We start from the raw sequence: 21,056 nt of genomic DNA, 5'->3' as shown, positions 1-21,056 counted from the left end.
TTTGAACCCACGCAGCTGCTAAGCGGAAGAGAAGACCTGGCGATCTGCTCCCATAAAGATTACAGCCTAGAAAACCCCATGGGTGGCTATGAGTCGGAATCAACTCCACAGCTTACAACAACACTTTAAATGAGTGAATCGTATGGTATGTGAAATGTATCTCAAAAAAAGCTGTTCAAAAAAACATTTTAAAAAAAGCACCTACGATGCATGTTACCATTTTTTTAAATGGCACATAGAATCTTTCAAAATTCTGGACAGTATACTCATAATTGTAACAATGGCTATCATTGACTGATTTCATTATAGCTTCATTTTGCTTGATTTTTGGTAAAATTTCCTACAACCACGATAATTTCTTTTATAATAGAAGGAAAAAAACATCTTATTCAATTTTAAAATCTCAGTGCCCTAAGGTAAACCAGACAACAGAAGAAGCCCTAATTCATTCAGCCTCATTTGAGTCTCTGTTTCCTCATGTCTAAGGATCCTCTGACTTCATAAGCCCATGAATTTTACAGAGCCCCACCAAGTCAGAACTTCAGCAGAATCTTGCTTAGGATTTATTTAAGGAGCTGGGCAGTGCAGCATGGAATTTGGAATGAGAAGGTTGCATTCAAATCCATGTTAAGAAGAATCCTTCATTGATTCTTTTTTCTAATTCTGTGCAAAATAGCCTAAAATGCTGAGAGCGGTGGGTACCTCCCTGACAAGCTGGTTGTGTAAGTATAACTGTGTGGAGCTGCTCTGGCCGTGCCAAGAAGCGAGGTTGCTCCTAGTGGGAAGGCTAGAGAGCTTCCCCAAACTGGGCAGTGCTAGTGAGTCCGACCCCCATGCAGGTCAGGGCACAGATTGGCTGTTCTTCATCTCAGTCTCCCATAACCTGGACCACTCATACCTCATGGGACAGAGGGGCAGAAAAGGACTCAACTCTGGACTTCAAGTAAGTGAACTCCAGTTTGAACCAATGCCTCACGGTCCCAGAGGTGAGGAAAGATAGAAGATAGAACTTAAGGTAGTACCATATAGTCGGGGTAAGAATATGGGCTCTGGGTCAGATAAATTTAAGATTAAATCTTGATTCTACCACTTAAGGCTTATGTGTTCTTAGGTAAATTACCTAATCTCTCTAAGTCTTCTCATCAATTAAATGGGAGTACCTAGTTGGAAACTCACCTACTTAATTGACTTGTTTTAAGGATTAAGTGAAATAATGAATAAAAAGCACTTAATAGAGGGTTCAGTAAATGTTAATTCATATTATTATTAAACTACTCTCCCCCATACATTAGCTAGATTAGACAATCCTGTGACAATCATCACATTTCTAGGCCTGGGGTTGACAGTCAATAAATACTTTATTCACTCAAAAAATAACAAGATGTTTTTATTATGTCTGATTTACATGGCACCATTATAATACATACAGTACTTCAAAGGCTTTCTGACCAAAGGTTTTAGGGTCCATGAATATGCTTTAATTCTTCCATTTTGCTTTCCTTTCTAAATGCTTCCATTAAAAGGATCTAATGATTACTATTACAGATAGACCTACCATTGAATGGTTCGTACCCAGAAATAAGCTTGGTAAAATCTGCTTCTACTGCCTCCACTCCTTAAACTAAGGAATGAATTTTAGAATAAGACTGGTAATAGAAATAGCTCCAAGTATAAGACTAGAAAAATTTGAAAGGTGCAGTGGGGTGAGGGACAGAATCTTTGAGAAAACACAAACAAACAGAAAAGCATTCCATTTAAATGGCCAACCCTAATAGGGGAACGAGAAAGAACTATGGGCCGCTCTTTAAGCAAGCTTTCTAGAAGGCCGAGTTTGCTGTACAAATGCAGACTGGCCTATCTAATTGCTGCTAATAACTCTAATGAGGCCTCATAATTGATCTATATTATAACTAGGTTCAACCAGTCATGGTGACAGTTTTCCCTATATGAAAGAAGACATGAAGGTCTGTATACATTCCTTTTCAATCATTTTCGGTAAGAGAAACGACGTGTCCGTTTGCAAACAAGAAGTACACAGGTAGGTCCCTAAACAGCCTGGGAACGAGCCCAGAGGCAGAAGTTGGAAGAAGGAGTGGAATGGACGCCAGAGAAAAAGCAGTACAAATGATGGATGAGTTCCCTGTCGCATTTGCCCAGGACAGGCCCTGGGTTACAGGAATTCTGCTAATGTTCTTTAGTGTTTCTCTTGGCCCAATGATCCTCCGCCAGTTTCTCAGAGCCGTATCTTTAACTATTAGGAGTTAACATTCTAGAAAGGTGTCGGTGAAAATAAGGAAGACGTACAAGGACAAGATTTGAACTTGTGCACTTTCAGATCATCTTCTCGCTTGAAATTACTGCTGCAAACTAAATGTTACACGTATCTATCCATTCAACAGATATTTACAGAGGGCTTAATATGCAACAGCAGAAGATTAAGTGCTGGAGACTCAGTGGGAACAAAACAAAAAATGATCCCTACCCTCATGGACTGTCTGTGGCATTAATAGGCCTATTGGGGTAGTTATTTCCACTGGATGGCAGCCATCACATTTAAAATACTGGCAAGAGCAACTGAAAAAGAGTATCATGAGAATATACAGACTCAGAGTTGTTTTCTGCTTGTTTCCTTGCTTGTTTAGGCAACCGTCACCTTTGGGCCCTCATCAATGGGAGCCTTATCCAAAAGAGAGGCTCTACATGGCAGCAAATGAATCACGGTATTATTTTAATGGCACTCGTCTTAATTAATACTAAAGTTCTGCTAAGGAAAGACTTATCAATCATCCTTACTCCATTTCTTTCTTGCAGTCTATGAATCAAGTCTAAGCTCTGAATGAAGACAAGCCTGAAATTTTAAGAGTAAAAAAGCAACCAAAGACCCTTATATCCAACACAGATATTGGCTGGTCCCACTGAGGTTAAGCCAACAACTGCTGCTCCCATATGTTTTCTCCCTGCTCTTTCTTCCCTCACAGGCAGGGCTTACAACTCCTCTCTGAGAATTCAAAGCAAGGTGAGGGGGTTGACCATGATCTCATGAGAAAATAGAAAACAAAATAAAGGCTCACAGGGTCGTTTGCATTGGCAGGGATCTCGGGGATCATCTAATTTAATGCCCTCACTTTACTGATACCGAATCTGAGAGGGATAATAAGGGTTTGCCCAAAGTCACATGTAAATTAGAGGCAAGGCCAGGCCTGAAACCATAATATGATGTTAATCCTCCCAACATTCTCCTCCTTACACTGCGTAGTGAATCAAGAAGGCTCCTTAGCTCTCCTCTGAGGAACTCCTTCCTTGAAATATAAAGTCTCCTTCTAGTCTTCATATCTCATTGTCCAGTGCTTAGAAAAAAATGGATTAATTAAGCCAGGAGAAATGTGTCCTTGAAATCCAGATGTCACAAATAAGTTCCTGGACCATTCTAACATGGAGCGCCCTACTCTGGCTCAGCATGCTGGGTGGGTCCTGTAAACATTTCTCTGCCCGGCTGGGTGGGAACAGGGAGCCTGGCTCCTCTCATGTCTGGGAAGAGAACGAGGACAGAGAGTGAGAAGGAGCCTTGAGCTCCCGATCTGCACTTAAGGAAGGCAGAAAAATAGAATCTGCTTTTCCACCCGGCACTCACACATGCTTCTAGGTAAAAGCCAGAAACTCAGACAGCTGGCAGGGACAATTCATAAACCACTGTTAGGAGGACCTACATTCTGAGCTGTTGTTCCAACAGTGATAGGTTTGATCAGACCACCCCTACTCCTTCTCCACCCTATGAACATCGATCCACATGTGTGAGCTAACAGCTGTGGACAGCTGGAGGTGACGGGAGGGGTCACCTGTGGATACACAACTACTGGTTTCCTGCCTGTGAAACTCACTCACTTCTGGAGAGATAAATCTTAGGATCTCGCTTCTTTAGCTACATGACTTTACTCAACTTACTTAGCCTTCTTTCCAGAAGGCAACATGGTGGTATATAATTGTAGCTATAAAACTTGTGAGTTAAAGGAGATAATCCATGCAGTTTGTGCTAAGGCACTCAGTAAGTGGTAGCTGTTACATGCCTCATAGCTTCACTATGCCTAGCCCCGTGTTTCTATCCACTAAGTTCGCTGGAATCTAACTAACAGTGGAAAACACTCCTCATGTAGTTTTTATACTTGAGTGTACATAGGGGCTGGGGCCAAGGGAAGACGCCAAGTTGAGGGGCTCATCCCACTCCCTCAAACTAGTTTTTTGGGGGGGTTTGGTCTATTTCATATAGTGAGGTAGATATATACCGAGTTTGATGCAAAAGGGATTCCACAGCGAAACAAAATCTGAAAATAGAACAGCCTATTTCTCTGCATTCTCCAGGGTCTTTTCGCTCATGTTTCCACTAGCCTACAGAAAACTGGAGAAAAGGCAAAGAGGAGAAGGGAGCATTGATTTGAGGAGGGAGAAAGAGATGATGACATATTCAAATTTCCAATCCCCTTCTGATTTGAAGCACTGATTTAATCAAAGAGAGACACATTTATATCCTCGGGATACACTCCTATTACTATAAACATAATTTTCAAATATAATAAGCAGACATAAATGGTTCTATAAAATATGTCAATAGGTACAGAACAGAGGCCCCTTTAAGATATAAAGGGGTTTTTTTTTTTTTTGGTTCTTTTTCAAATTCGATTTTATTTTTTTCCAACTGAGGAGAAGGGGCAGAAAAGAAGCCTGTGAAAAGGAAGTTGTGAAGAAACTATTAGAAGGGATATTGGTAACCTATATCACTTTAGGCTAGAAGCTGATTAGGACTGAAAATCAATATTGTTGAACTAAGTAATAAAGAAAATATCCTTTACTTAGGTTAAGGGAGAGACTGTATCAAAGTCCAAAGTTGGTCTTATGGCCACTATTAGATTGTTTGGAACAAATGACATGCATGATTCTGAGGAACACTGTAACATAACTAAAGCAAGGAAAAACAGCAGAGTTTTCATATAACATAGTATTATTTCTTGTTGGTTTTTGAAAACTTACGTTGAAAAATAGCTCCCTAACTAGTCTTTCTAAACTAGCCCTTTGTCAAGTCTTTCTTTATTAATTTCCACATTCCAAAGCAGCTGAGATTCTACAATAGCAGTGTTTATTATCTTGAATACATTCAGGGTTCACAGACCACTTTGCTGGTCATGACCTCATTTGAGCCTTTCAACAGCCCAGTGAGATAAACAGGGAGAATTCTTATGTATAAACTGATAGTTTTGCCACATAGACTTGAATTCTCTCAGGAAATCTATTTCTCTAGAATTCCCCCAAGTGCCCAGCTGGCTCTGTCACAGCTACTAAGATTCAGTGCTCTTTACACATCTGGGGCAGTCTGCTAGTATTTCAGAAAAATGAATAAGCTGGTTGAGAATCACCACTGGCCTGCTCAAAATACAAAGAGCCTGTGCTGAGATTTCCACAGGCAGAAATCTAAGATGCTTTCCATCCCCCATGTCTGGTATTTTTCTCTGTCTTGTCCTCTGGAATCTCCCTTTTAAGAATGCCTTACATATATAAAGCTGTGTTGAGGTGACTCAGCTTCTTCTGGTCTCCCAAACTCTAGTCCTCTATCTTCTAATATTTATGTTTCCTAGTCCAAAATGGCACCTATTGAATCAAGAAGAATGCACAGACCAAGGGATGAGGTTGCACTTCACCTTTCCCCATGTTCTCTTCAGGCCCCAAGCTTAACTGGGTTTTCCTCCAGTTCATAGAGGCCCCTTCACTTCCCCTAGAAAACAAAATAAAACTGAACAAAACCCATGGAACCCACCACTCTCACAATAACATCCTTCAGGGGGGATCACAGAGCTTTGACTATAGGGCTACACGCCCTAGACTGAACTCTCCAGGTTGTATTCCTATCTGAGCATGTTAGCAATCCTAACAGGCATTTCCAAGCATCTCTCTCTCTCTCTTCCACACACACACACACACACACACACACGCACACACACACACACACATGCACACACACACACACTCCAACCTCCAACGCAGTAAATCTGCAAGATAGTATTTACAAAAATCCAATAAGTATTTGCAAACAGCCAGTTCTCTGTAATTTGTCTGCTGCAGAGAATTCTGAAGCTCCTACTCCACACCTTTCAAAATCTCAGCTGCATGTGCCTTGGAGGCAGCCACTGTACCAGGGGAGCTTAGGCTTTGAAGTCAGACAAAACCTGCGTTTGATTTGCAGCCTTGCCCCCAAAACTTTCACTGTGTGACTCTGGGTAGCTGACTTCACCTACCTATGTTTCAATTTCCTTACCTGTAAAATGGGTTTCTGCAGAGACTCTATTAAGAAAACACATTTAGAGCACTGGAACTTAAAGATAGATGCCTGCCCACTCCTGTGGTCAGCTCTGGATTGCAGTTTATATTACAGGAAAACAATGCTGTCGCTATCACCACTTTCTACCTGCATCATTGATCCAGTAGCTATCAGCCAAAAAACTGTTATCATATTTATGTAATATAAAAGGTAAGAGAGACCATGTTATGGGATTTGTTGACGGTGGCAGGAAAATATGCTTCACAGGTTCTACCAGGAGTGGAGACAGTCTCAGTTCTTCTTCTAAACCATTTGCTCTACCAACACCAAGTAACAGTGAGGGTAGAAGCAGGGCAGTAACAGGAGGGTGGGGGTGAGAAGGCATGCACTTTGATTCCACTCAAGTGTGTAGATATGAATCTTGCCTCTGACACTTATTGTATTTGTGACCCGGGGCAAATGCTTTCGATTTCCTAAAGATTTTTTTTTTTCTTCTATAAAATGGAAATAACCATAGTACCTCTCAGACAGTGTTGATTCCAGGATTAAATGAAACAATGCATGTAAGGCACAAAGCACGATGCCTGGGACAAAATAAACACTCAGTAAATGTGAGCTTAGGGTCCCTGGGTTCCCTGGGTGGCACAAACAGTTTGCACTTGATTACCAACCTAAAGGTTGGTGGTTCGAACCCAACCAGGAGCTCTGTGGAAGAAAGGCCTGATGATCTGCTTCTAGAAAGATTGTCTTTTGTTATTGTTAGTTGCCCTTGAGTCGATTACAACTTATGGCGACCCCGTGTGTGCAGAGCAGAACTGTTCCATAGGGTTTTCAAGGCTGTGACCTTCCGGAAGCAGATTAACAGGGCTGTCTTCCAAGGAGCCTCTGGGTGGGTTGGAACCACCAACCTTTCTGCTAGTAGTGGAGCACTTAACCATCTGCACCACCCAGGGACTTCTGTCAAGATGATAGCCAAGAAAACCCTAGGGAATAGTTCTACTCTGTAACACACGGCGTCGCCGTGAGTCAGAATCAGCTCCATCTCAACAGGTTAAAATGTGAGCTATTATTATCACAAACAACTTTTCATTCATTCATTCAACTGATAATCATCAGGTATTTACGTGTCAGGTACTGTGCTAGACAGTGGAGATGGAGATAAATGAGAATACAAGGTCCCTGCCCTGATCTGCTAACCCATCCAAAACTGCCAGTTTCTGATATTTGGAAGCAAGGGCTATTGTTGAGGTAGGACAAGCATCCACAAAAAATACCAGAGATGGAACAATGAAGACCTGAGACCTGAGTTGCTCACAGGGAAAGCCGCAGCCAGTTCCACCCAGTGATGGAGAAATCCACTACTCCAGGAAACTAGTAAGCACAAAGGTAGTAAGAATGCTTTATTCTCAGGAAGGCAGCAAAAATAGGTAGAAGGAAAGAAAAAAACAAAAAACCTACTGTGGTCTAAACATAATAGCAGCGGGTAGTACCTGGAAAGGCAAGAGGTGCAAGACCAAGAAAGACTGCCCCATCACTGTTCAGATTACAGTGACACATTAGCTATTGGGTGTGGCATCCTTCACAGAAAGGAATATAGAAGATAGTAAACGTAATTCAAATTCCATAACCTTGCCATTAAAAAATGTATTAGAGTTGACTGTAGAGGATAGGTGTTATATTCAGATTTTTAATTATATTTTCTGTATAGGTATATCTGTGTCCATATTTTTACATTTTTAATGTTATCTATGAAGGGTATCATAATCTTTATAGTATGTAGGTAACCACAATTATGTATAGGCATGAAAACATACCAGTATATTTTCTTCTAAATTAGAATCCTTGCTCATGGAAATACAAGCACAAAGCAGGAGAAAAATCTACAAATGGATTCCTTGACCCCAAAGACCAACAGCCTCCTTCTGCTATGCCCCTCTCCTCCCACCCCACAGTTTTAACAATGAATACAAGGCACCCCGGCTTTAAGAAATCTACAACCACTGTCCACTCTTGTCACAGCTGCTGGAGACACAGCCACTGCTCCTAAGCAGAGGATGCTATGCAGCACCACGCCCCATGCTCAGAAAGAAAGGATGGAAGCCACACTGAGAATGAAAGATGTACCCCCGGGAGGATCATCCAGAAAGAAACAAAAGGAACCCCTGTCAAACCTGGCCCTAGGATTTGCGCACAGCAGCATTTACTGAGGCTACTAAGACAAGTCATTAAGGCCGAATTTCTTTATATTACCTTAAAGGTGGTCTAAAGGATACCCAGAAGAATGGGCGTGGCCCTCAATGCCAGATCACAGGCTGAGTTAATAAGAAAAACCATAGCAGTCTTAAGACTGGGAGGAAAAAAAAAAATCAGTTCTCTGCCTATCCCAAACAGGAGAATGGGCAAATGCACACTGGATGCAATGCACAGCAGCATGTATGCAGCATGCCTCATGCATGTAATAGCATGAACACTGTGGTTCCTTAGGGAAATAGGTATAAAAACTGAACTTGCATCCCAATCAGTTTTTGTTTTTGTTTTTTGTTTTTTGTTTTGGATAATACCATCTATGGCTCTTTGTAAAGACAACTGGCACTGAGAAAATCCTGTGCATTGTAAATGCCCCACAATGTTTTGTCAATAACGTAGTCAATGATATCAGGTAGAGAGAAAAGAGAGAACCATTTAAAACCATCTGCCTCTACCTAGCAAAAGGATCTCTACCCAGTCCAACTCCTCCCCCTGGACAGCGTTTCTTCCCTGGGACCAGCTGGAGAGCACGTAGGGGTGGTATGCATTTGTGTGCAGTGCAGCTCAGGTGCGTCAGAGGCATGAAGCTGTAAAGAGAAATAAACCACTTGGCAATAAATTGCACCAGGGGCAGGAGTGGTTCTTTCCTGCCTGCAGAGCGGATGGTCCTGCACCACAATCACAAATGCAGTGTGTTCCAGGAATAATGGAACAAGTGCAAACAGACTCACACCCACAGCAAAACCTGGCAAATTTAACTACAGGAGTTGGTAAAGCTCTGCCCTAGGGCAGCTGCTGAGCCTCCCTGGGCCAGTGGATCACTTCCTTTGTTCGCCCTGCAAAGATGGAGTAGCCACCCACTCCCCACTACACGCGCGCGCACACACACACACACACACACACACACACACACACACACCAGGCCACAAAAAGTTTAATCAAATTCACTATAGACAAAGCACAATTGCACTACTTCGTGATAAACCAACAAATGTCAGTGTTATTTTTTTAATGCCCATCTCAGCCTGTCATATACCCCTAAAACTGGGGACATATTTTCAGGGCTTCCCGGGGAATCTGGGGCCGGGGCGTGGTGATTTTTTGCCCAAGGGCTCGCCTTGCTGTACCTGATTGTGGCACGTCCCCTGTCCACCCCGCCCTAGGCGCACGCCCAGCGCTTCTGACACCCGCCGGCCGCGGGAGGCTCGGCCTTGCACACAATGGCAGTTGGACCCGGCATACACACAGCGTGGGCCTGCGACCCCAAACTAAAATCTGCTCTAAAAACTCAGCCTTTTCTTGGGATTGGGTGGGGGAGATAACATGAAAAATGTAAAATGCATGATCATTCCCGCTGCAGCCACATTAGCTGTCCAGTCCCGAATATGACGCACAGAAATATGAATTGGGGTGAACATAGACAAGAAGGGGACACTGCGAGGGCGATGGTCCAGACAACCTATGAGCCTCGCGGCGTGGGGAAGTGGGGGGCGCAGAGCTCTGGGGCTGGAGCTGGGAGAGGGGCGCGGTCGGACTGCCAAGTACCCCAGAGGAAAGGTGTCATTTCTCTGTAAACCGCCCGCCGAAAGGAACCTTAAACAAAAAGCGCACCGGAGCCTGAGACCGCGCACACGAACATCCCAGGCGGCGCAGGGTCCAGGGAGGGGCAGGAGCTCTGTGCTATTTGGGAACCACTCAGTGGTAAGAAGGGAGGATAAATAATCCAAAGTTCTCCGCGCCACTGTTTGGGTTTCGTCTTTGTTTTGTTTTCCGCAAGCCCCTGGGTCGCGCGTCTGTCTGGCGCCCGCCGCGCCAGCTAGACTGACCGCCACTCGCCACTCTCCACCACCCGGACCCCCGGGTCCCGGTCCCTCCCCGGGGACCCGGCCAGGGAAACCCTTGGGGTTAAAGCTGCCCTCGCCGGCGCGTCGGCCAGCAAGCGAGAGAGGACGAAGAAAAAGCAGCGGCGCTCGGCGCCCGGACTCACCGTGATCCTCGGGATGTTCTTCTTGCCTTGGTAGGACATGGTGGCGGCGGTGGTTGCAGCAGCTGCCTCCCTCCCTCCTTCCTCTGCTCCTGCTCGCCTGCGCCTTCCTCAGCGCACAGCGCCCCGAGATCAGGTGGAGCGAATGGTGCGCTGGCCGCGGCCACCGCCTCCTCTCGCCTCCGCCCCCCTCCCGGGCTCCCGCGGCGGCTGCCAGAGACAATAGTAAATCTCCCTGGTCCTCCTTTCACCCCCGACCCCCCGCCCCGGCACACACACCCTCCTCCACTCGCGTTCACGCCCGAGTGTTTTTTTTTTTTTTTTTTTTCTTTTGCGGTGCCAGCTGGGACCCCGTAAGACAAGAATGGCTGATCCGCGACTCCTCCCTCTTCTCTCTTATCCCTATTGATTTTCTTCTTTGCATCTGCCTCACCCACTTTTTCTTCCTTTTTTTTGGACTTTGGAGTGTGGCCGAGCTAGCCTGCTCCACAGCCACCAGGGGGCGCCAGGGACTTTTCGGGGTGGGGATGCTGCAGCCTGGGTGTCGGAAAAGAAGTACCAGCATCGCCCTCCTGGCCTCACGAGCCAAGCCTGGCCACAGGCCAACGCCTGCGACCAGCTCCTTGTGTGATTTCCCACCATTACCACCCTCTGTTCCGAAAGGAGATGGCTCCGGACTTCCTTCCCGGAACTCGGTCTCCTCCGCCATCGTGCTGGCTGGATGCGGCGGCCACCGCCTTTGTTACGGTAAAGAGCAGGGCGCTGCCTCTGCTGGTCGCTGGGTGTGTAAACAGCGGGTGCAATCCCTTAGGAAGCCGAGAACTGGTCAGTCTTAATGCAGCCTGGCCGGCCCGCTGGCATCCCGAGAGCGTGAAAATATGTATCAGAAAATGTAAGCAATTTCTCACTTTTAGAGGGCTGTGGGAGGCACGGTGACAGTTAACATCAACCATTCTCTGTATGTTAAAAATATTCTCAAAATAATAATTTTCAAAGAAACTACACAGCCTGGCTCTCAGAATAGAAAAAAGAATATTAATGCTGCTCTGTGAGTAAAAAGTAGAAAACACCTGTGTGGGAAGGCAAACGCCTTGGACTGTTACTGGCCTGCAGCTATGGATTTTGTGTGTAGTACTACCACGGCTCTCCCTCGGTAGTGAACCACGTGCACTGCTCAAAATCCTGAGGTTACTTTAGGCAGGGCTGACAGACAAAGGTTAATATGTTATTAGAAGCAAAACCATGGCCTTTCAGCTCTAGCATACACTGTCCTTCAGTTACCCACTAAAATCAAACCACCAAGGGAGACATATTTGGTGGTTGGGGTTGGGAGTTTCCTCATTTGTCCTGGAAAATACAGTAATCCCAAACATATGATTTTAATAATAACCTTAAAAAGGTATCTTGCTATGCAAAAAATGACAAAAACAATCTCAAGAAAAGTCTCCTACCACCCTCAACCCTCCACTGTCAACCTTAACACCTTACTAAATAGAAGTTCTGTAGATGTCATTAAGAATGGCTAGGTCTGTGTTAGGAATCTTGAATGTACTCTTCTATAAGGCCGGCCATGGATTGCATTTCTGAACATCTTTTCATTTAAACTGAAAGCTTACTTTGCAACAGCAAAGCTTCCTAGGGCATTCACAGAAAGAGGGTGTAGCATACTCCAGCTTGGGCTTTCCATAAATCTGAAATAAACCAGCCTGCTCATACAATCAAAGGACAGACTAAGGTCCCTTTAAGCACCCTCCTCCTCAAGTAAATTAATCCAGGCTTCTGGTTATTCATGGGTAAGGGAACTGAATGCAGTCTTCAGAGGAAAAGTCCATAGCAATCTCCACTTCATTTCTATGATTCTCTGGCAAGGAGGATGAATGCCAGGCAAAGGTCACCTCCCTGTACTCTTTTGCAAAGCAAGGGGGCGGGGGGAGAAAAATAAAGACTGAAGCCGGAGGCACGCCCTAAACATTTTGCTTTGTTCTTTGAAGGATAAGTGCTGAGACCACTAGCCACCACTTGTGAAATTACACAGCATTCTGGAAGACTGGAATGCAAATGAGCAGGATTAAGTTTAGAACCTAGCAAAAGGAGAATTAACTACATACTATGGAACCCTGCAGTGTTCTCTCTATAGACCTTTCCTGTAGATTTCACTGCCCAAAGCGTTTAGAAGGGATCTTGCAAAAGTGTTTCTTAAGAAAAGCAAACATGTGTAGGGACTTTTACAATCCTAAAGAAATATCACTGCCTTCTTTTTTTTTTTTATTACAGAAGTTTCTTTGTCTTTCTTGCATCCTAATTATCTCCTCTGTTACTGTCATTATAATCCAGAACATTCTCTACTAAATAGATTTACACATATTTTCAATCACTTGGTGATTGTGTGTGTGTGTATTGTGTCAAATTACAAGACTTGGTTAAACCCTTTGAGGTAAAGTTTGCAGGCAAGAGACCATACCGTATAGGAATTGTGATGTGCAGCCCCAGCTCAGACTGCTGTGACAAGCCCTGCACAGGAATGCATAATAACCAGCTAATCAGTTCAAGCTGTTGGCATCACCAGACATGTACAACAAACACTATTTCTTCCCCTCCTTCCTCTTTCAAACATCCTTCTCTTGCTTAATTCCAAATAAAAGAGTTTAAGATGAGTTTGAAGGAAAAAGCTTTCCTTGGCTATGCATGGATTCCAAGGAATAAGAAAGGCAGCCATCAACACAGGATGCCTCTGTGTCTGGCCAAGAGAGAGGGGGGTGGAACCAGTATAGATGTTTTCTACAGTAGAGTGCCTCTGAATGGTTTTCCCTGGAAACTCCACTGTGCTTGGCTTTCTGGATCTCAAAAAACATGAGAGAAAAGAAAGAGACAGAAAAGGAGATTTACGGTTCCAAAGAAACTTAATTTTTGCCACCAAACCTGCTACATTTGCAAAGTTCCACGTCTTAGTCAATGGCTACCTTCTTCTAGTTGCTCACACCAAAGGTTAGACATTATCCTTGACTTCTCTCCTCTCACACACCATATCCAATGTATCAGCAAATGCGATTGGTTCTCTCTTTTAAACGTATCCAGACAATGATCTCTTCTCTCCATCTGCAAAGCTTCTCCTTGTGTCTAGCCACCATCATCTCTTACCTGGACTACTATAGTAGCCTCCTTCACCGTCAGTTATTCATTTGTTCATTCTCACGATATTCGCACAATATTTACTGTGTGCTTACTATGTACTATTATTTTTCTAGGTGCTAGTGTTACAGAAGGAGCCCTGGTGGCACAGTGGTTAAGCATTTGGCTGCTAACCAAAATGCTGGCAGTTTGACTCCACCAGCCGCTCCTTGGAAACCCTACGGGGCAGTTCTACTCAGTCCTATAGGGTCGCTATGAGTCGGAATCGACTTGACAGCAATGGATTTTTTAGTGTTACAGAAGTGAATAATAGTAAGTCCCAGATCTCACAGAGTTTACATTACACTTACATATTCAAAACAGAACCACCTTGCATGTGTTAGCCTCCTTCCCTGCTTTACTTTCTTCATGGAGATTTTTGCCACCTGACATATTAACTTATTACTGGTGTATTGTCCTTCTCTCCCTCACTAGGAGGTACGCTCATTGAGGGCAGAGAATTTGCATGTTTTATTCACTGCCGTGTCCTGAGCACGTGAAATAGGGCCTTGCCCATAGATATTGTTCAATAATTATTAAGTGATTAATGTAAGATTTTTTAAATTGTGTTTAATGAAGGAATAAATAGGCAGAATAAGGGCTTTCCAATAATTAAAAGGCATGTGGTTAGAATCTGGATTTAAGAACATCTATTTTTGCTTCTCTAAGGCTTCTTAGAGTTTCCTGATTCTAGATTTCAGAGTAGATGAATTCAAAATGGTGAGGGATCACTTTACTTATATGATACAGTCAGAAAATTTCAAGGCAACATATGGGCCAAAGAATGATGGCTCTATAGAATAGATATGGTACCTGAGCACTGATTAGAAACTGTGGCTTTGAAAGGAGCTGCCAGCAAAGCTTATGGAGAAAACCAGAAGCTTTGTGTTAATGTGGAAAATTTCTGAGATAACTAAATAAATAACTGTTTTTGAGTTCAGAATGGAAATTATGGGCTAGTATATTATCTACTGATTAAAGATCTGGACTTGGAAGTAAAACAGACCTGGGTTCATATTCCAGTTCAGCTACTTCCTACTTCTCTGATCTTTGGCAGATTACTTAGACTTTTTGAGCCTCAGTTTCCTCATCTCTAAAATGAGTGTCTTAATATCTACCTCACATTGTTTTGTGATGATTCGTTAATGCACTTAACTGACATTCACTGAGTGCCTACTATGGGTACCTAGGAAGTAGAGATAAGAATATCTGGGAAAAAAAAACAGACAAAAATCCCTGCACTCATGAAGTTTACTTTCTAGGGAAAGAGACAAATCACAAATAAGATATTAAAATATATAATATTTAAAACAGAGGTAGTGCATTAGGGATAATAAAGCCAGGATGGGGAGGTGAGAGTCATTCTAGGGTGTTCAGGGTGGGCTGGAATTTTACATCCAGGAGTCAAGGAAGACCAGGAGAGATGATGGTAGCTTAGATCTAATGGTAATAGTGGAAGCAGTAAGAAATAGTGAGATATTGGATATATTTCAAGGTAGAGCCAACAGCATTTGCTGATGGATTTGATTAGGGTATGAGAAAAAGAAAGGAATCACAGAGCACACTAAATCTTTTGGCCTAAGCAACTCAAAGGACGAAGGTGCATTTTACTGAAAGAGACAATTGTGCGAGAACGGGACTAGGGAGAAAGATCAGGAATATGTTTGTGGACATTTCTATTAAACATCCAAGTGAAATGTTGAGAGGGCAGGTGAATGTTTGAGGTTGGAACTCTGGGGAAAATATGGGCTGGAAATATAAATTTAAGAGTAGTCGGCACATAGGGATATTTAATGTTGGATGAGATGACCAAGGAAGTGAGTATAGATGAAGAGATCTAAGATAAGTACGCATCCTGATGACAGATGAATAACCAGGAAAAAAAAAATAAGAGCATGACCAATAAGATACAGGGAACACCATGAGAGTAGGGTGTTCTCAAAACCAAGTAACAAAGATATTCCAAGGAGCAGAATGTGTTTGCTTCATTAAATTCTGTTGGGAAGTCAAGGAAGTTGAGAACTGAGAATTGACCATAGACTAAAACACTGCCAAGGTCACAGGGGGCCTTGATCAGAGCACCTATAAAATCAGTACTTTAATACCTACCTCATGCTGTTTTGTTTTGTTTTGTGTGTGTGCGCGTGTGTGTGTGAGAAAGAGAGAGAGGCTATATTAATTCGCTGAACTAATATTTATTGAGTACCTACTATGTGTGTCAGAGCAGCTCTGATGGAGTTGTGGTAAGACCTGAATGGAGTGTTTTCAAGAGAAAATAGAAGTAGAAATTGGAGACAACTATATACACAACACTTTCAATGGATTTTATTGTAAAAGGGGACAGAAAAATGGAGCAGTACCTAGCAGAGAAAGTGGAATCTACTACAGAATAAATAATGGCATGGCTGTGTGCCAACAGGACTGATGCAGTAAAGAGGAAACTTCATGATGCAGGAGAGAGGTGAGACAATTGCATATCAAAATTCTTGAAGTGGAAAGACAGGGCTCAAATGGAGGGTTTGTCCCTAGCCAGGAGCAAAGATGGTTCCTCCATAGTAGCTGAAGAGTATATTGGCACAGACAGGTAGCTGGGTAAATATCATAGAGGGAGTTTACGTAAGTTGTTTTTTGAAGAAGTCCAAGCTGCACGGAAAGCACTGGCAAAAAACAAGGCTCCAGGAATTGACAGAATGCCAATTGAGAGGATTCAACAAACTAATGCAGTGTTGGAAGTGCTCACTCATCTATGCCAAGAAATTTGAAATACAGCTACTTGGCCAACTAACTGAAAAGGATCCATATATGTGCTCATTCCAAAGACAGGTGATCCGACAGAATGTGGAAATTATCAAACAATATCATTAATATCACACATGAGTAAAATTTTGCTGAAGATAATTCAAAAACAATTGCAGCAGTACAGCAACAGGGAACTGCCAGAAGGTCAAGCCAGATTGAGAAGAGGACATGGAATGAGGGATATCATTGCTAATGTCAGATGGATCTTGGCTGAAAGCAGAGAATACCAGAAAGATGTTTACCTGTGTTTTATTGACTATGCAAAGGCATTCGATTGTGTGGATCTTAACAAATTATGGATAACATTTCGAAGAATGGGAATTCCAGAACACTTAATTGTGCTCATGTGGAACCTGTATATAGATCAAGAGGCTGTCCTTCAAAGAGAACAAGGGGATACTATGTGGTTTAAAATCAGGAAGGGTGTGCATCGGGGTCATATCCTTTCCCCATATTTATTCAATCTACATGCTGAGCAAATAATCCAAGAAGCTGGACTATATGAAGAAGAATGCAGCATCGGGATTGGAGGAAGACTCATTAACAACCTGTGATATGCAGATGACACTACCTTGCTTGCTGAAAGCAAAGAGGACTTGAAGCATTTACTGATGAAGATCAAAGACTACAGCCTTCAGGATGGATTATACCTCAAAATAAAGAAAACAAAAATCCTCATAACTGGACCAGTAAGCAACATAATGATAAATGGAGAAAAGATTGACATTGTCCAGGATTTCATTTTACTTGGAACCACAATCAACACCCATGGAAGCTGCGGTCAAGAAATCAAATGATGTATTGCAATGGGCAAATCTACTGCAAAAGACCTCTTTAAAGTGTTGAAAAGCTAAGATGTCACTTTGAGGACAAAGGTATGCCAGACCCAAGCCATGGTATTTTCAATCACTTCATGTGCATGTGGAAGCTGGACAATGAATAAGGAAGACCAAAGAAGAATTGATAGCTTTGAATTACAGTGTTGGTGAAGAATAGTGAATATACCATGGACTGCCAAGAGAATGAATAAGCTGTCTTGGAAAAAGTACAGCCAGAGTGCTCCTTGGAAATGAGGTTGACTAGAGTTCATCTCACATATTTTAGACATGTTATCAGACGGGGCCAATCCCTGGAGAAGGACATCATGCTTGGTAAAGTAGAGGGTCAGCGAAAAAGAGGAAGACCTTCAACAAGATGGACTGACACAGTGGCTACAACAATGGGCTGAAACATGGCAACAGTTGTGAGGATGGTGCAGGACTAGGCAGTGTTTCCTTCTGTTGTACATAGGGTCGCTATGAGTCAGAACCGACTTGGCGGCATCTAAAAACAAAATTTTCTCTGCCATTATCTGACAGTCTAGGAGCAAAAAGTATTGGAAGTTAGAAGGGAGAGGAGTTAGTATGAAATCACTTTCTAGGAGAGTAAACGGAGTAGGAAAATAAAACGTGATTGTTCTGCAGCAGTAAGGATTCCCTGCAGTAAAAAGAAAGAAAAAAAGTTGCCTTGGAGTTGATTCCAACACATGGCAACCACCATGTGTGTCAGAGTAGAGCTCTGTTCCATGGGTTTTGTTTTGTTTTTTAATGATTTATTTCTTTTGTTGCTGTTGTTGAAAATATACACAGTAGAACATAGACCAGTTCAACAATTTCTACATGTACAATTCGGTGACATTGATTACATTCTTCAAGTTGTGCAACCATTCTCATCTTCTTTTTCCAAACTGTTCCTCCCCCATTAACATAAACTCACTGCCCCCTAAGCTTCCAATCTAACCTTTTGACTTGTTGTTGTCAATTTGATCCCATATAGTTCCACAGAGTTTTCAATGGCTGATTTTTCAGAAGAAGTAGACCTTTCTTTCTTTGAGACATCTCTGGGTGGACTCCAACCTCCAACCTTTGGGTTAGCAGCCAAATCTGTTAACCATATGTATCATTCAGGTGACTCCTCCCTTCAGGTGTTGTTGTTATGTGCCATTGAGCGGGTTCTCACTCATAGCGACCTCATGTACAACAGAATGAAACATTGCCCAGCCTTGCACCATCCTCACAATCCTTTCTATGTTTGAGCTCATTGTTGCAGCCACTGTGTCAATCCATCTCTTTGAGGGTCTTTCCTCTTTTTTGCTGACCCTCTATTTATCTGATAACGTTTGTCATACTGTGGTGGCATGTGTGTTGCTGTGATGCTGGCAACTATGCCACTGGTATTTCAAATACCAGCAGGGCCACCTATAGTGGACAGGTTTCAGTGGAGATTCCAGACTAAGACAGACTAGGAAGAAGGACTTGGCAATCTACTTCTAAAACATATTGGCCAGTGAAAACCTTATGAACAGCAGTAGAACTCCCTTCAGTTAGTGGCCATGAATTTAAAGGGAGACCAGCAAGCATGGCTGCAGGTGTTCCTCCAGTGCATACAGCTGCAAGGGTGTTGTTGTTAGGCGCCATCAAGTTGATTCTGACTGATAGCAACTGATCCTCTGTAAAACAGAACAAAACACTGCCCAGTCCCGTGCCATCTTCACAATCGTTGCTATGTTTGAGCTCATTGTTACTGCCACTGTGTCAGTCCATCTTGTTGAGGGTCTTTCTCTTTTTCACTGACCCTCTACTTTACCAAGCATGGTATCCTTCTCCAGGGACTGGTCCCTCCTGATAACAAGTCCAAAGTTCATAAGACAAAGTTTGCCATCCTTGATTCTAAGGAGCATTCTGGCTGTAGTTCTTCTAAAACATATCTGTTGGGTCTTATGGCAGTCCATGGTACATTCAGTATTCTTCGTCCAACACCATGATCCAAAGGCATCAATTCTTGTTCAATCTTCTTTATTCATTGTCCAGCTTTCACGTACACAAGGCGATTGAAAATACCATGGCTTCAGTCATGTTCATCTTAGTCCTCAAAGTGACATCTTTGCTTTTTAACACTTTAAAGAAGTATTTTGCAGCAGATTTGCCCAATGCAATACATCATTTGATTTCTTGACTGCTGCTTCCATGGGCATTGATTGTGGATCCAAGTAAAATGAAATCCTGGACAACTTCAATCTTTTCTTCATTTATCATTATGTTGCTTATTGGTCCAGTTGTGAGGATTTTTTATTTCTTTATGTTGAGGTGTAATCCATCCTGAAGGCTGTAGTCTTTGATCTTCATCAGTAAGTGCTTCAAGTCCTCTTTGCTTTCAGCAAGCAAGATAGTGTCATCTGCATATCACAGGTTGTTAATGAGTCTTCCTCCAATCCTGATGCCACGTTCTTCTTCATATAGCCCAGTTTCTTGGTTATTTGCTTAGCATACAGATTGAATAAATATGGTGAAAGATACAACCCTGATGCACACCTTTCCTGACTTTAAACCACGCAGTATCCCCTTGTTCTATTCGAATGACTGCCTCTTGGTCTATGTACAGATTCCTCGTGAGCACAACTAAGTGTTCTGGAATTCCCATTCTTCATAATGTTATCCTTAATTTGTTAAGATCCACACAATCGAATGCCTTTGTGTAGTCAGTAAAACACAGGTAAACATCTTTCTGGTATTCTCTGCTTTCATCCAAAATCCATCTGATATCAGCAATGATATACTTGTGTCACATCGTCTTCTGAGTGCAGCTTGAATTTCTGGCAGTTCCCTGTTGATGTACTGCTGAAACCGTTTTTAAATTATCTTCAGCAAAAATTTTGCTTGCGTGTGATACTATTGCCTCAGGTTGGAAGGCACTCAAAATACGACTGGGGAGGAGCTCCTGCAAGGGTACAGGCCTGGAATAGGTAGGGTGTGGAATTTAACAAGGATTTTGCTAGATACATGCTTAGAAACAAGAAACTCTAGGCAATTGAGGATGGAGAACGCAATCTAAGCTGATTAAGAGAGACGGGAGGACATAAGTGTGCGGGGAGTGAAGGACAGCGAAAATATTGAAGATTAAGTAAAATTATGCACATAAAGCTCTTAGCACAAAGTAAGTTAATTAGATGGCAGCTATGAATACCATTATTTTTAATGGTCTGATTATTATTTGCTAAACTATTTATGTTAGTGTCTTAGTCATCTAGTGCCACTGTAACAGAAACATCACAAGTGGATGGTTTTAACAAAGAGAAGTTTATTCTCTCGCAGTCTAGTAGCCTACAAGTCCAAATTTAGGGTGTCAGCTCCAGGGAAAGGCTTTGTCTCTCTGTCAGCTCTGGAGGAAGGTCCTTGTCATCAATCTTCCCTTGGTCAAGGAGCTACTCTGTGCAGGAACCCCGGGTCCAAAGGATGCACTCTGCTCCTGGTGCTTCTTTCTTGGTAGTATGAGGTCCCCAACTCTCTGCTTGCTTCCCTTTCCTTTTATCTCTTGTAAGATAAAAGGTGGTGCAGGCCACACCCCAGGGAAACTCGTTTTACATTGGATCAGGGATGTGACCTTAGTAAGGGTGTTACAGCCCCACCCTAATCCTCTTCAACATAAAATTACAACTACAAAATGGAGAACAACCACACAATACTGGGAATTATGGCCTAGCCAAATTGATACACACATTTTTGGGAGGACATAATT

The 21,056-nt window shown here is 42.8% G+C and overlaps 1 protein-coding gene across 2 annotated transcripts in view; it reads right to left on the bottom strand.

The window, feature by feature from the left end:
• The window catches only part of DPYSL3 (dihydropyrimidinase like 3), a 146,221-nt gene that overhangs the window by 59,418 nt on the left and 65,747 nt on the right, over window positions 1–21,056 (bottom strand). Inside the window, exon 1 of one of the 2 annotated variants that reach the window (XM_004384931.1) lies at window positions 10,539–10,709. The exons of the other annotated variant lie outside the window; for it this stretch is intronic. Coding sequence (XP_004384988.1) covers window positions 10,539–10,577 — 39 coding nt within the window. The 5' untranslated portion in view covers window positions 10,578–10,709. Of the gene's footprint in view, window positions 1–10,538; window positions 10,710–21,056 lie in introns of those variants that run through there. 2 annotated transcript variants of the gene reach the window in all.

This window comes from Trichechus manatus, unplaced genomic scaffold (assembly GCF_000243295.1).
Source record: "Trichechus manatus latirostris isolate Lorelei unplaced genomic scaffold, TriManLat1.0 scaffold00130, whole genome shotgun sequence".
Taxonomy (NCBI): Eukaryota; Metazoa; Chordata; class Mammalia; order Sirenia; family Trichechidae; genus Trichechus; species Trichechus manatus.
Note: the sequence above shows the minus strand (reverse complement) of the source record. Positions and strands in the feature narration are given on the sequence as shown.